General features: G+C 40.6%; 1 protein-coding gene across 1 annotated transcript in view; it reads right to left on the bottom strand.

The window, feature by feature from the left end:
• F5 (coagulation factor V) overlaps nt 1-15455 on the bottom strand; it is a 70852-nt gene extending 55397 nt beyond the window's left edge. The window contains exons 1-5 of the mRNA XM_075263995.1: nt 15079-15455; nt 10007-10089; nt 2866-2988; nt 2042-2254; nt 778-936 (exon numbers count right to left, since the gene is read on the bottom strand). Coding sequence (XP_075120096.1) covers nt 778-936; nt 2042-2254; nt 2866-2988; nt 10007-10089; nt 15079-15236 — 736 coding nt within the window. The 5' untranslated portion in view covers nt 15237-15455. The remainder of the gene's footprint in view (nt 1-777; nt 937-2041; nt 2255-2865; nt 2989-10006; nt 10090-15078) is intronic.
• Between the last annotated feature and the right edge of the window lie 1635 nt (nt 15456-17090).

Here is a 17090-nt window from a genome sequence, read left to right as displayed (position 1 = left end):
CTTCCGCACACAGCAGCTTCCTGTTCCACCCCTCCTACTCCTCAGTATCGGAGTGTGAGGGGAGACATCCTGTACGATGTATCTGCTCTCTGCACTGCTAGACAGAGCTGCACAGCCACATGTAAGTATATTTTTGGATAAAATATGTGTATATGTGTTTACATTATGTCTTATATACTGTGTGAGTCCTGTATGTGTGTAGATAGGTGTGTATATGTTGTATATGAATGTATGTGTGTGAGTAGATGTGTATATGTGTAAGTATATACAGCATATCAATGTCTATCTATCTATCTATCTATCTATCTATCTATCTCCTATCTATCTATCTATCTATCTATCTATCTATCTATCTATCTATCTATCTGTACTTGCTTGTATACATGTCTACCATTATACATACTAGAATTGTATTTTATAATGTGATGTTTAGGCCCAGTTCACATCTGCGTTCAGGTTTCCGTTCGTGGAGTCTGCTTGGGACCCCCAAAGAGAAACCTATACACATTAAAAAGCGGTTACTTTCAGGGTCTCCAATTATTATACTCTAGGGTCTGAAAAGTTATATCTTTTTATTACTGAAGCCCTTTCATAGAAGACTCAAAGAAATGGAAAACTGGAAGAATACCTTGCCTATACTTTACATCTCTATTCCGTTTCATTGAGGTCCAAAGTATGATGGAAATTCTTTCCTTGTATTTAGCACTCTCACTCCCACTAACAATTCTTTAAGTGTAGGCTGAAAAAGTTTACTGAGAAAGTTGTAAAAATGTATACCTGGTAGAGCTCCCTTCACATATCCATTTACGGTATACATTAAAGGGCTTTCTTTTGTTGCCGAAAAGGTTTGCCGACTTTTACTTTCATCAAAGACACCGAACATCAGAACGTAATCCTTGTTGAAGTTCTTTTGTGTTCCATCATCGTTTAGGCTTCCTAATAGTCAATGGGGAAAGAATTAAGTCAGTTCTGCAGGATCCAAAGATGCGTCTTTCCTTATCTTTACTCTTGGCTGGAAGTGATTAGCTTTTCAAGACAATATTGCTTTTTAATATTGTGTTACAAAGTGTCTATCTATGGCCACTCAGTAGTTATGTTGTGTACTAAAGCCACTCAAGGGTTTGGTTAGTATGTTGCAATATTTTATTAAATTTGAAATCCTTAAGTAAATTCAAGCTAACTTAAAGGGATTTTCCACACTTAATACTTGATGATCTATGAGACTGCAGCACTCATCACTACTTACTAAGCACAGTGTTGCACACTAGTAGCTGTGCTTGGCATTGCAGCTTAGTCCATTCACATGAATGGGAATGAATTTGAACATGTGACCAATGAATGTGATGTCACATGTCTTGTGAAGTATAAGTCCCACACAGGGAGTGCTGCTTTGCACAGTTGATTTGCATGAGTCCCATATGTTGGACCTTGACTAATCTTCAATGACCTATCCTAGATCATCTATTATTAAGTGCTGGAAAACCCCTTCAATGTATAAACCTAGACCTATATACATGGAAAAGGTCCTCTTTTGTTGACCCCATCTAAGATCCAGAGCGGAGATAGTTTCAGTGAGACCAGGTATTACATGATCACTCCAGTGGTAGCCATTTATTTCTACATTAAAGAAGTAATAAGTTGCCTCAGTTTTTCAAAAGCGACAGCTGCCTGATAGGGGTTAGAAATACTTGCCCAAAAAGCACACTAGATCCTTGAGGAGGTCTAATTCCAGAAGGGATTTTCCTAAAATGGACAGTCAATTGAAAATATCTAGCACATGCAATGATGGAGACGGCCTGTATTCCATCAGGTTACCCTGTTCATAAACCTAGTGAGCATCGGTCTGGGGACAGTTCAAAGGTTCCAGTGCAAATAAGATAGTTGGCAACTCCCACTGATTCTTCTCATTTTTATGAGGTCCTTTAAACTTCAAGAGTCGCAGTTTAAGAAATCAAAGAAGTCTTCTAACTGGAGCTATACCATCTCCATTATGCTACTCATAACAACCCCTTTAAGAATGACGTGACATATAAATCTTTACCTTTTTTACATATCAGCAATGCACCAATTAAACCAGAATTCACATCTTGCACTGGGTTTTCCATTGAATAATAACTACTAGTTAAACAGTCGGGATCAGCTTCTTTAGGCCCCATATCTTCAGTAATATCCCAGGAGTAGGTGTAGATTTCTCCCGGCAGAACAAAATCATCCAATTTTTCCAAGGATGAAGTACCATCAGCATACTTTACTCCTGAACAAATGAAAATACATCATCACTTTTCATGTAAGGCATTTGAAAAGACTGGAGGAACAGGTAGGTAAGAAAATGTATATGTTTATAAGTGGGATTGCAGACACCGCCACCTTCTGTATAGAACTGAGAACAATGGGAGACAGAATCAGGGTGGAATCGGTCATTGATTTTGAATGCAATACGTCTCAAAATCAGTGTCAGATTCTGCCAAGTTTTTCACAACCATCTTGCACCCATTTTCATGGATCCCCGAACATTTGAGTGTATGGAGAAGTCTGTAAAAATGGACAAAAATAGGACATGACCCATATTTTGATAGTGAGTTTCATGTTATAGGAGTTTTCTGGCATACAACAGAGAAATAACTCAATCATATATGGCAGTGACCAAAGCCATGTGAAGTTGCGGATTCTGAAGGCTCTCAGTATGTATGCTGTGGTTGTTGGAACTACGGAGTGAGAGATTGTGGCTGGTAGTGCTAAGGGTGAAGGTGGGAAAGGAGGGGGACCCAATCTAGGGAAACAGCTCATGTAACATGTAAATGTGATTTTCTTTTGCCTGAATATTTAAGATGATGAATGACTAAGAGGAATTAAAGTCTCTCGTACCTTCAGACAGTTTTCCGAATGAAATTCCTTGTGGATGAATGGTAAGAGGCTTACTAGCCATATTCTTAAAATGAACCTTCAAGGTATTTCCAACTTCTGCACGTAAAGTCGGCCCCAGGATACCTGAAGAAGAATACACGAAACCAATCCATAACTCAATATTTATAAAACAAATTCCTGCCATTTGGCCGCAAAATCTGCTGTCAAAATCAGCGTTCATGTCCCCGTGTGAACTAGCCCTAAGGTTTTGTTTAACAGCAATGCTTAAAATTGGTCAAACTGATCCCATCAGTTGGTCGTCTGTGTGTATAGGGCTCAGGTTAAAAAAGAAAAAAAATCTGTTGCTGTTCTTTTTTTTTTTTTAACTGATTTTTATTGAAATTTTTAACAAAATAACATAGAAATAAGTACAAAGGCAGCTGCCAAAACATTAGAAAATAGTCGCTGTTCTTTTTTTTTTATTGAACACAAAAATGTAATATTCTTTGCTTTAAAAAAAAAAAAAATAGCAGCAGATCTGTTCTAAAACTGAATCCTATATAAAAAAATGTAAGTTTGTATCCATTTTCAGGAGATCTGAGTCAGTGAGTAGTCAATAGGCTGTGGGATATGCAGTTCTATCCATATAGTCCCCATGATGAAACAGGGGTCATCCTGATATTCATAGTACATTACAGAATGACAGATGGGTGTTACCACTCCTCTTACCAAAGAGGTGTGAGAGTGTATAGGTACAAACCCCCAGCTGGTAACTCCTACTTGTCAATTTCTAACACCTTTGGGTCCATTCTAACACCCATTTGGCATAAATATCTAATAGCCAAGGAACAGCGCAGCGCGAACATGTGCAGTAACAGGTCCATGTAGCAACAGCCCAGAAAACACATAGAAGATACCAATGTGCTGTCTGTGCCTCAACAGACTCATTGATTTGCTTCAGCGAGCCCAGTCCACAAAACAGACAGGTATAGGACCTGTCCTGAGTAATGCCATAGGTTCACAGCCCCATACACGGACATGTGATACCCCAAAATATAGAAAATAATGGGTCAGTGTTCTACACGTGAAAAACATTTGTGTTCATGGAGCCTTATAAGAAAAGATGATCTAGCATGTCCACTCCGAACTCTCCTCCTATTTCTCATCCAACCTGCTCTTTGACAGACTACAGTCAGGCTTCAGACCCCGGCACTTGACTGAAACTGCCCTAACAAAAGTCACTAATGACCTGCTAACCACCAAAGCCAAGCGCCATTACTCTGTCCTCCTCCTCCTCGACCTCTCCTCTGCCTTTGACACAATTGACCACTCCCTCCTGTTAGAAATTCTCTCATTCCTTGGTATCTCAGACCTGGCCCATTCCTGGATCTCCTCAGACCTCACCGACCGCACATTCAGCGTCTCCCACTCGCACACCACCTCCTCACCTCGCCCTCTCTCTGTAGGTGTCCCCTAAGGCTCCGTCCTAGGACCCCTCCTGTTATCCATCTACACCCTTGGCCTGGGCCAACTCATAGGTTCTCATGGCTTTCAGTACCACTGCTATGCCAATGACACCCAAATCTACATCTCTGGACCAGACATTACCTCCCTGCTGGCCAGAGTTCCAGATTGTTTAGCGGCCGTAGCCTTCTTCCTCTCCTCCCGCTTTCTCAAACTCAACATGGAGAAAACAGAGTTTATCATCTTTAGCCCATCCTGTATGGCCCCTCCACCTGACCCATCTATCAAAGTTAATGGAACCACAATTACCCCTGTCCCACAGGCCCGATGCCTTTGGGTAACCCTGGACTCTGACCTATCCTTTAAGCCACATATTCAAGCCCTCACACCTTCTGCCACCTCCAGCTCAAGAACATCCACCGAATTCGCCCCTTCCTCACCCAGGAAACTACAAAGATGCTCGTCCAGGCCCTCATAATCTCCCTCCTAGACTACTGCAACACCCTTCTCCATGGATTCCCAGCTAACACCCTCGCCCCCCTCCAATCCACCTTAAACTGCGCTGCTCGCTTAATCCACCTCTCCCCCCCATCCTCATCGGCTGCTCCCCTCTGCCAGTCCCTCCACTGGCTACCTATAGCCCAGCGAATTGAGTTCAAGCTACTAACGCTAACATACAAAGCCATCCACAACCTGTCCCCTCCATATATCTCTGAACTAATCTCACCTGCCTGCCCACACGTAACCTCAGATCTTCCAATGACCTCCTGCTCTGCTCTCATCCACTCCTCACACAACCGTCTCCAAGATTTTTCTCGTGCATCCCCCATACTCTGGAACTCCTTACCAAGACACATAAGACTGACCCCCACAATCACAAGGTTCAAGAAGGCCCTGAAGACTTACCTATTCAGGAAGGCCTACAACCTCCAATAACACTATCACCACACCACCATCTGAACTGTCTCCCCCTCTCCTTCTGTCTCTACCCCCCTTCCCTCATAAGCCCTCGTAAGCCCTCGCAGGCAGGGCCCTCTACCCCACTGTGCCAGTCGGTCATTGTTAGTATTATATCTACCTGTACTTTTTGTGTATTGTATGTAACCCCCAAATGTAAAGCACCATGGAATTAATGGTGCTATATAAATAAATAATAATAATAATAATAATAATAATAATAATAATAATAATAATAATAATCCAGAACGGACATGTCCTGCTTATAGGCCTGTTGACATCTGTGTTGTGTACATGGCCTTATCCTTTGTTTCCTCCGGGTACTCCGGTTTCATCCCACACACCAAAGACATACTGATAGGGAATGTAGATTGTGAGCCCTATATGGGACAGTGACTGTCAATGTCTGTAAAGAACTGCGGAATATGATGGCACTATATAAGTAAGCATAATAAATAAATAATAATCCTTCTTCTGACTGGTTTTGTGCTGCAGATTGAGATTCCTGTGTGAATGTGAACATAGTCATGTAGATGTAACATGAACAAGAACACACATGCCACGAGGCCATACCACATTAGGTTTACTGTGGCAGAATAAATACAGATTCTTTTAACATTAGCCTCACTTGTGAAAAGGACAATGGCATTATATACACATATCTGCATGTTAATGTCTTTGACCTGAAAAGAATTTTCCAGCTGTCCAAACATCCACTTACAAGCCCTTGTTTCAATATTACGACCATTCACTCCAGCACATAATATATAAAAGCCCATAATTAAAGGATGCCTATTAGGCCATTGCCGGGAGAAAACACAGCAGCAGGGGGGCTGAGCAAGAATGATCCAGGATTTAAGCAGCAGGAAATACAATTTTAAGAAGATTAGATGCTGGCTTTAAACAGTAGAAAGTAACCTTTGGCAGAGTAACAGTAAAGTTGCTATATAAAAACCTGTTGCAATTGCTTCGAGCACAGTCACCTAGAGAATACCGTATACCGGTAGTTTATAATGCATATAACTATGTAACTGTGCAAATAATAAAATGGCAAGTAAGTCCAAAAATATTTTTCAAAAAATTTAAATAAAAAACAAATTGTAAAAAGTTGAATTAATGATATGAAGTCGCTGAGGGAGACTTATCATGGGAGGAATTTTTAAAGGAGTTATGCCACAAATAGGATAAGATATGCCATCCATAGGATAGAGTATAAATACCTGATCGGTGGGGGTCTGACTGCTGAGACCTCCATCAATACCGAAAACAAAGGGTGGCTTCCCCTGCTGCATAATCAGTCTGACCACATATAGGCTGAATATGAATATACAGTGGGGCAAAAAAGTATTTAGTCAGTCACCAATAGTGCAAGTTCCACCACTTAAAAAGATGAGAGGCGTCTGTAATTTACATAATAGGTAGACCTCAACTATGAGAGACAAAATGAGAAAACAAATCCAGAAAATCACATTGTCTGATTTTGTAAGAATTTATTTGCAAATTATGGTGGAAAATAAGTATTTGGTCACCTACAAACAATCAAGATTTCTGGCTCTCACAGACCTGTAACTTCTTCTTTAAGAGTCTCCTCTTTCCTCCACTCATTACCTGTAGTAATGGCACCTGTTTAAACTTGTTACCAGTATAAAAAGACACCTGTGCACACCCTCAAACAGTCAGACTCCAAACTCCACTATGGTGAAGACCAAAGAGCTGTCAAAGGACACCAGAAACAAAATTGTAGCCCTGCACCAGGCTGGGAAGACTGAATCTGCAATAGGCAACCAGCTTGGATTGAAGAAATCAACTGTGGGAGCAATAATTAGAAAATGGAAGACATACAAGACCACTGATAATCTCCCTCGATCTGGGGCTCCACGCAAAATCTCACCCCGTGGGGTCAAAATGATCACAAGAACGGTGAGCAAAAATCCCAGAACCACACGGGGGGACCTAGTGAATGAACTGCAGAGAGCTGGGACCAATGTTACAAAGCCTACCATCAGTAACACACTATGCCGCCAGGGACTCAGATCCTGCAGTGCCAGACGTGTCCCACTGCTTAAGCCAGTACATGTCCGGGCCCATCTGAAGTTTGCTAGAGAGCATTTGTATGATCCAGAAGAGTATTGGGAGAATGTCCTATGGTCTGATGAAACCAAACTGGAACTGTTTGGTAGAAACACAACTTTTCGTGTTTGGAGGAAAAAGAATACTGAGTTGCATCCATCAAACACCATACCTACTGTAAAGCATGGGGGTGGAAACATCATGCTTTGGGGCTGTTTCTCTGCAAAGGGGCCAGGACGACTGATCCGGGTACATGAAAGAATGAATGGGGCCATGTATCGTGAGATTTTGAGTGCAAACCTCCTTCCATCAGCAAGGGCATTGAAGATGAAACGTGGCTGGGTCTTTCAACATGACAATGATCCAAAGCACACCACCAGGGCAACGAAGGAGTGGTTTTGTAAGAAGCATTTCAAGGTCCTGGAGTGGCCTAGCCAGTCTCCAGATCTCAACCCTATAGAAAACCTTTGGAGGGAGTTGAAAGTCCGTGTTGCCAAGCGACAGCCCCAAAACATCACTGCTCTAGAGGAGATCTGCATGGAGGAATGGGCCAACATACCAACAACAGTGTGTGCCAACCTTGTGAAGACTTACAGAAAACCTTTGACCTCTGTCATTGCCAACAAAGGATATATAACAAAGTATTGAGATGAAATTTTGTTACTGACCAAATACTTATTTTCCACCATAATTTGCAAATAAATTCTTACAAAATCTGACAATGTGATTTTCTGGATTTGTTTTCTCATTTTGTCTCTCATAGTTGAGGTCTACCTATGATGTAAATTACAGACGCCTCTCATCTTTTTAAGTGGTGGAACTTGCACTATTGGTGACTGACTAAATACTTTTTTGCCCCACTGTAGGTGTCTCACTTTGTGGACAAGTGCACCCATTCACAAAGATCTCTCACATTAAAATATCAAGTTGTTCTAGGATGAATATCATAACTTTTGTGGCAATCACAACTTCTACTTTGTCCCATGACTATATAGAGTTTGAGTGCTGTATTGGTGACAGGTATAGCAGATCTACAACCACATAGTGCCTCAGATATTGTCTTGCCAAAACCCTTCTTGAGAGTGAGAGGCAGCAGCAAATGAATAAACTCAAGGTCCAGGGCTCCAATACAAAATCTGTCATGGAATCTCCACTTACCATGTGCTAAGTAACACCGGTGTGTTCTTACGTTGTAGAGAGATCTTTGGACCCCCTGACGCTCCAGGGCTTGCTACCCATTGCTACCTATAGCTACACCCCTGGACAGCGGAAAATGTTATTCACACCAGTCAAACACTGATTCTGATGTTTCCCTTTAATAGTTGTTTTTTCTCAACTATCTTTCTCCTTAGTTCACAGCCTAAAATTTGTTGATCTTCTGAAGAATTTGGCAATAAATATCCTTAATCTTATGAAACCTGTAACAGGTTCTGCTTTGTACACAAAAAAGAATGAATAACAAATTTACTGGTATCAGAGATCACTCAACCTGTACAAACAACGTGGATGTTACAATACCCTAAAAAACCGAAAAACATACCTTCACATATACATGTATTGTCCAAGGACACAATATATTGCTGATCGGAGTCAAAGAATGAATTCTCCCTCTCATTTCTACCATGCTGTTAAAATTCTATTTAGCCACTTCCTTGTTATGTCTATTAGGAAAGATGGCGGTCAACTACAATGGCTATTCTCTTACTCTTACTATTACAAGGTTGCCACCTGACAGTCGTGGGTAATAAAGATGGAAACTGCTTCAGCAATTCATCTTATGGTTTCAATTTACAACTCTCATTCTCGGCCAGGCATGGACCACTTGGGGCATAACTACCGGGGTTGTGATCAGGAGCTGGGATCAGTAAGTGAGAAAGCGGGCCCGCGATCCCCACAAACACTATCATTATACTGTGTGCAGGGGCCACTATGGGGCATAATACTGTGTGCAGGAATGAGGGAAAGGGTGTCAGTTGGTCGAGGTCTTCAGGGGGGAAAGTGTGGTCATGTCAAAAGTTCGCCATGGGGCCCTGCCATTCCTAGTTTCGCAACTGAGAACAACTTAATATTTTTTGGAGATTTAAATGCTGTAATCTTTGACTCCATCAAGAAGTAACAAAGACAATTACATTCAGTTAGCTAGGGGTAAGAACAAAGATATACATACTTGTCTAATGTACAGTTTCTTCTTGGGAATCATAGCAAACTGGACCACCAAAAAGTAAAGGGTTAAATGTAGATTTGTGTATCAAACTGAGGATAGTTTGACTTGTATTACTTTTCCCCCCAGCCGTATATGTTATTTACTTCATAAACTTAATTGCTAAAAACAGCAACAGCAAATATAATTAAACATTTTTAAAAAATTTAGATTTGTTCTTGTTTTGGGCTTAACATAGGCAACACAGTCATATACTGTATAAAGCCTATATGTAGTTATACATATATAAATAGATGACGTAAGACATTACTAAACTGCCCATAGACATTAGATCTTTGTTGGTGGATCCTGCAGATTTTTTCTGCATTGCCTACAGAAACTAGGTCATGATCCCTCAAAAGTCCCTAAATTCTACATATGTGCCATCTTTAGCTTTCCTCCTGACCCAATCTCATTGAGGATATAACTCCTACACCAGTATCTCATTGATTTCATTGTGGAGACTCTTACCTGATAGCTCGGATGCAGTCTTTGCTTTCCGAAAACCTTCTTCATATTCCCTGTAAATGATTTTCTTAAAGACATATTCCGAGCTGTTAATAAAAAGGAAAATGTTATACTGAAGATCTAAATCTAGACTCATATTTTACTTTGTATCATGAACATGGAAAATTGTGAAATTCAAGAATATTTGTGATAAATACAATTATATGTTTTATAAATGAGTATAGAAGATCAAGACAGTCCATAATAATCCTGATCATTAGATGCTGTCCTTACGCAGCCCATAAATTCTATTGTAACCAATGATAGCCCATGGGCAATCCATGTCTATATACAGTAGAAATATGATCGTAAAACTAATTTCTTATATGTTATTATACTGGATAAAGATGAGATAGATTCTTGGAATCCTTACTGAATCATTGAGTAAAACATTGAGGTGTTAATGGAGATCTCAACAGGAACAGGGAGTTAAGGGAAATCTGCAGTGCACTTGTAGCTTTGTTGTAACCAGTAAGTCAAGTGTATAGATGGGAGTTGTACTGTTCAGGGGCACAGTGTCTAGTATTGGGGAACTGTGGCTGACTCCAGAACACCAAGTCTTACAGTAAGGTCTGGTTCACATCTGCGTTCGGTAATCTGTTCGGGGAGTCCGCATGGGGAAAGCACACAGATCTCATAGACTGTAATGGGGTCCGTGTGCTTTCCGCACAGTGTCCGAATGGAACATGTGGACAGAAAAGTACTTCATGAACTACTTTCCTGTTCGCATGTCTCGTACGGACACTACACGAAAAGAACACGGACCCCATTATAGTCTATGGGGTCTGTGTGCTTTCACTGCTCACGGCTTGCCAATGTATTCGGTATTCCATTCAGGGGGTCCGCAAGCGATTACCGAATTCAGATGTGAACCAGGCCTAAGTGCATTGACGCTAGCATTTATGATGTGGCATTGGGGGTTAGTTCTATGAGGCCTAAAGAATAGAGGCCACATGAGTTTTACATATTACAATTCTGGAATCAAATCTGATAGCATTTCTCAATAACTACTGCACATATAGTATATGACCAACCATTAGTTGTATTGTAAAATAATCTGCATTGTGGAGGTTGTCATTTATACACACACGAATAAATGGCCACCAATCAGAGGCGTAACTTGAAGCCCCTGGACCTCAATCCATAATGTAATGGGGCCAATACCTACATTGTGGCATTTGGAGTGGTGGTATATTTTACGTGGTAGAGGGGCCATTGGGGTTCCCTCAAGGTCTAGTTCTGGTAGAGATGGCTACCATTGCACCCACTATACTACCGTCCCTGACCCAATATTAGACTACCATCAATGTTCTACAAAATTGTGTGTAAATTCCTAATCCCAATATTGGCAAGTCTGAATCATAACATGTAACCTCAGCGCCAAACTCTGCATGTTTGCTATTTTGGTTTGTTATCTGTCTACCTTGATCATATCTCACAGGGGATCGAAGGTCATACAACCAAGAGAAAAGTGGACACTGAAAAATAAAAGGATCAGGAAACAGGAAGGTGGAAGAGGCAAGTTATATGGATAAGAGGGATTCAGTAACATCCTCTGACGCCAGAGACTGTCAGCTTCATGCTGATGGCATAAGAGGTTAGCAGTCATTAAGAAACTCTTTTGTTCTTAAAGAAGCAGAAGCAGATACAGTAGCTGAGCAATGCGCCCCTCTGTACATGGGAATGATCATATTCCACTTTTTAAAAAGTCACAAAAATTGTTGCAATCGTATACCAGTGAGGGGGTAGCATGGAACCTGGAATAAGATCTTAGGACAGAAGAGTTCTTGGGGTTATTTGATGTATTTATCATAAATATAGCGCAAATAAAAGCAACACGGGCTCCAACACACCTCACAGATATAGCAGAGTTAACATTTCTGCAGCACGATAAATCGCCGCAGCATAATATCTTATCACAGAAGTCAACAAACGCCAGTGAAAAGTCATTGAAAAAATATTCCCCTCAAGATAAATTTTCGGCCACACTTTTGGCCCACTTTGATTTACAGAAATATTTGCAGAATTTCAATATTAAATCATTAGAGACATATAAGATATGATATAAGTGAACAGTGATCAGTGTTCCAAAACTGGTCAGAAAAAAAAGAAAGAAAAACACTCTTGGGCTGGGACCGCACATGGTGTAAACGCCATGGCCGCGGCATTTTACAGTGCCTGCAAAGTGGATGGGATTCACTAGAATCCGATCCATACATTGCAGCAAAATACACACAAACCGTTGTGTTTTGGAAATCACAACATGTAAATTATACCAATGGAAATGCTGGCGGTTTCCCTATAGGTATAATTGAAGCAGAAAGTTTTTCTGTGAAAAGTGCAACAGGAAAAACCATGATGTGTTTCCATGGTAGTTTTTGCCGTAGACCTGCTATTGTGTGTGGGGCTTTAGCCAGCGAAAAGTCTCCTTGTCAGACAAGGTGTAATAAGTGTCTGAAGTGATTAATGCATGCGGTGTAAGACATGAATGTCAGTATTTTGGTGCAAATTGTGCCAAAATTTTCATTAGTAATACTAGTACTACAAATCCTCATGTCTAACAAAAAGTATTACTTCTTCTCCAAGTTCATCTCGTTTCCTTTTCACATTACTTATGATTCTTCTAAGGAAGTTCATGTCTGTGATTTTTCATACTGACTCAAGTACAACCTGTTGACTCAGAATGCCACAATTTATGATTTTTAAGGGTGAGGCTGTAACAGTTCTGTTAATAAGCAATAAAAGGGGTTGTCCAGAAATTGGGCAAACTCTGGAGCAGCCCATGGCGTAACATTAAAAAACCCACAATAGATAACCCTAGACAACCCTTTAAAGGGGCTCTATCAGCAAAATCATGCTGCTAGAGCCCCACATATGCGTGAATAGCCTTTAAAAAGGCTATTCAGGCACCGTAAATGTTATGTTAAACTACCCTCCCCCCGTTTTAAAATAAAACCCTAAAAAAGAATATGATCTACTTACGGATCGTGCACGCTGGGCGGGCATTCAGGATGTGTCTTCTTCTTCATCCACGCCTCCTCTTCCTCCGACGTCCTCCTCCATTCTTTTTTAGGGTTTTATTTTAAAACGGGGGGGGGGGGTTAGTTTAATATAACATTAGCGGTGCCTGAATAGCCTTTTTAAAGGCTATTCACACATATGTGGGGCTCTAGCAGCATGATTTTGTTGATAGAGCCCCTTTAAGCTAAGGCTCCACATAGTGAGCTGCAGCGAAAAAGTGATGGGGGAAAAACTGCGGTGGAAACGCATCGTTCAACTTTCTGCTTGAAATATACCTAATAGTGAAAGCACCGGCGTTTCAGTAGGTAAAATTAACATGCTGCAATTTCCAAAACCGCAACGGTTTTGAAAATTGCAGCATTTCCGCTGCACAAAGGTTTTCTGCAATGTGTGAATGCAATTCACTAGAATCCCACCCACCTTGCTGTGATTGTAAATTGCTGCTGTCTTAAGGGTTTTTTCTTTCCTCCATGCCTGTAATATTTGCGGGTTCTACTTACATGGAGGGGTCCACCAGCTGCTTTCATAACTCCCATACACTTCAAAGCCACAAAAATAGGGCTATCACTCCATGAAATGGGCTTTATAAGATTAGAAGAATGTCTATTTGTTTCCCAGATAGCACCTCACCTGTCCACTGGTTGTGTCTGGTATTGCAGCTCAACTCTCAACTATCACATTGAACAGAATGAGCTGCAATATTACTCACATACAATAGACAGGTCTGACGCAAGTCTCCTCCTGAAAGTAGCTGTCATTCTTTTGATTCAGAGGAACCTAGAGATTTCCTAGATCTCAGTCACTTGCAGACATCATGACTTTGCCTGCAGGGGATTACAAACAGACAAAACACTGAAATCTCAGCCAACCCTAAACTTAGTAACATTGTGGTGAATCTGTTCAAATGTTATATAGCAGTAGATGATGGGGTGGAGGGAGAACGTCTAGTCGCTGCAATGAGGGGAGGCTCAATGGTTTCCAGTGATGATATTTCCATAACAGTGATGTATGGAATCAATGGATATGCTTTATGGCAACAGCAGAGAAAAAGAGAAATGAATGAACCACTCAGTAAGCTTTCATCTAGAATATAGTGGCTGTTTTGTCACATTTTTTGTATTTTCAAGTTAAAGGGCTTTTCCCATGAAAGCAAGTTATCCTCTATCCATAGATCAGGAGTCTCTTCTGAACAGAGTGTAAGTCAGCCATATTATCTATTTATCTTTCTATCCTTCTATGTATTTATTAAACCTTCCATCATCTGTCTCTCTATTTTTATATCTATTGTCTCTATTTCTCATAACTATCAATTTATTGTGTAGATAGAAAAAAATGTATATTTTAAACAGAATTAAAATCAGCATACAGAATTATCTACCTATCTATCTATCTATCTATCTATCTATCTATCTATCTATCTATCTATCTCTCTCTCTCTCTCTCTCTCTCTCTCTCTCTCTCTGTCTGTCTGTCTATCCATCCATCCATCTATCTATCTGTGATTCTTCTTCTATCTGTCTAGCCTTCTGTCTTTGTAGCATTATTTATCCATGATTCTTATAGCTACATATCTTCTCTTATCTGTCTCTATCCATCTATCATCGCTTTATTTCATATATATCAATATATCTACATAGACATATATATATAGAGAGACATATATATATATATATATATATATATATATATATATATTCTGCAATTCTATAATATATATTCTAGAATTGCAGTCAGACACAATCACAGCATTTAGCACTTTCTACTATTGTCTATCATTGTTATATATGTGTCTCATTTTCTTTCTCTTACATTCTTCTGTATAATCTATAATTCTTCTATATTATCTACCATTCTTATAGATGTATTTTTCTATCTCCAGTATCTATCTATCTATCTATCTATCTATCTATCTATCTATCTATCTATCTATCTATCTATCTATCTATCTGTCTGTCTATCCATCCTATAGCAGTATATAACAGTGGGTATATACAGAGTAGCCAGGAGGTCATTACCTGTCAGCCTGTCCATTGCTGTAGTCCCAGTCAGTGATGACAGCAGCCACATAATATTCTCTGTCCAGGGCAGTCACACAAGGGGTGATGTGAGCCAGTGCCCCCAGCAAAAGTAGTAGGACGACCAGGGGTCCTGGGTGATGCATGTGTGGCTCCATGATACCCTCTCAGTCCATATACACTGCTGCCCAAACTTCTCTGTCAGCAGAGCCCTGAGTGCACAGATCAATAAAGCCGACCTCTAGTCCTTGGCACTGACAACATGACCAGGAGAGGATGAGCTCTGCTCCACACCCACCCAGATCTGCAACCTAGGAGCCTGCTACATGTACAGGAAGCTGCAGGGCACCTCTTATATATCCTGCCTCACTCTTACTCACTGCTTCACTCATAAGGTTCCTATTGACACAGGCTGGGGTACAAAATGTAACTTCAGTCCCACCTCTCATTCATTTAGTCACTATTCTGAATATACAGGGGCTGAATGATTTTTGTTGGGATATAAGCTCTACCCCTTGTGAAAAGACTACTTGTATCTATTGGTATCAGTATGACTGAATAAGGATGAAGGATAAGTCCACCATTGTGTTTTTGATAGATGTGCAAAAAAATCCCCAAAAACAAATGGACTGACCGATAAGAATGGATTGCTCTCCAATTGAATTTGTCTCCCATTAATTGCAATGTAAAATATAAAGGATTAGGCACTCTTCATTCAAAGCTTGGGATATGTTTTTATAACCTCACCCTGCTTTAAACTTCTCCATAACTTTATCTCTGACCTGTCTGGTGAGTTCCTTGGTCTTAATGATGCTGTTTGTTCACTAGTGTTCTGTAACAAACCACTGAGGACTTCACAGAACAGGCGTATTTATACTGAGACTAAATTACACTCAACTGGACTCTATTAACGAATTGTGAATACTGAAGGGAATTAATTGCACTGGATTTTATTTAGGGGTATAAGAGAACAGGGGGCTGAATACTTTTGCATAAAGATGTGGCACTGAGCGACCATCTGTTGTCAACTCAGATGGTTTTCCAGAGTGTGTGACAACTTGGATGGTACAGGAAACGGAGATGGTACAGCAGCAGGGAACCCCAACACCCACATGGGATGGCAATACAGTAGAAGGATGACCAGAAACGGGAAGATACTGCGCTTACTCTGAATGTAACACAATTGTGAATTTAAACGTTTGGAGTAAGCGTGGTGTCTTCCTGTTTCTGGTCGTCCTTCTACTGAAAACTTTTGCACTTCACACTTTTCAGATTTTTATTTGATTAAAATTTTGATAACCTTGTATCATTTTCATTCCACTTCACAATTATCTGCTACTTTGTGTTAGTCTATCACTTAAAACCTCAATAAAATACATAATACATACATAATTTTGTGGTTGTAAGGTGACAAAATCTAAAAGAGTTCAAGGGGTATGAATACTATTGCAAGGCACTGTATATAGGAACACAATATGACACTGTTTTTGGGAAAACGCGTGGGTGCCTGATAAGGTGGCTAACTGCATGTTACTGTAAGTCCTTTATTGAAATTTTTTTACCTTGGTACTTGGGTCCAAAGTTAAATAGCCTGTTGAAATCTATGAGTTACAAAAATCTCGTAGTTGTCCCTATATACAATGAGTGCCATACAATTGTATGTAAAGGTATTACACAATAAATGCTATGCGTGTGTGAGAATGCCTCCATAAGTACATTAAAGAGGACCTTTCATCAGATCGGGCACATGCAGTTTTATATACTGCTGGAAAGCTGACAGTGCGCTGAATTCAGCGCACTGTCGGCTTTCCCGATCTGTGCCCGGTGTAAAGCGCTATCGGTCCCGTTACCGTAGGGCTTTACAGTCAGAAGGGCGTTTCTGAGACTTAGCCAGGGACGCCCTTCTGCCCAGCAGTGCCTATCGCGCTGTGCTGTGGAGCGGGGAGGAACGCCCCCTCCCTCTGCTCACAGTGCTCGTCCATAGACGAGTATTATCAGGAGAGGGAGGGGGC

This window comes from Leptodactylus fuscus, chromosome 2 (genome assembly GCF_031893055.1).
Source record: "Leptodactylus fuscus isolate aLepFus1 chromosome 2, aLepFus1.hap2, whole genome shotgun sequence".
Lineage (NCBI taxonomy): Eukaryota > Metazoa > Chordata > Amphibia > Anura > Leptodactylidae > Leptodactylus > Leptodactylus fuscus.
The sequence above is the reverse complement of the archived record's forward strand: the minus strand, read 5'-3'. Positions and strand labels throughout refer to the sequence as shown.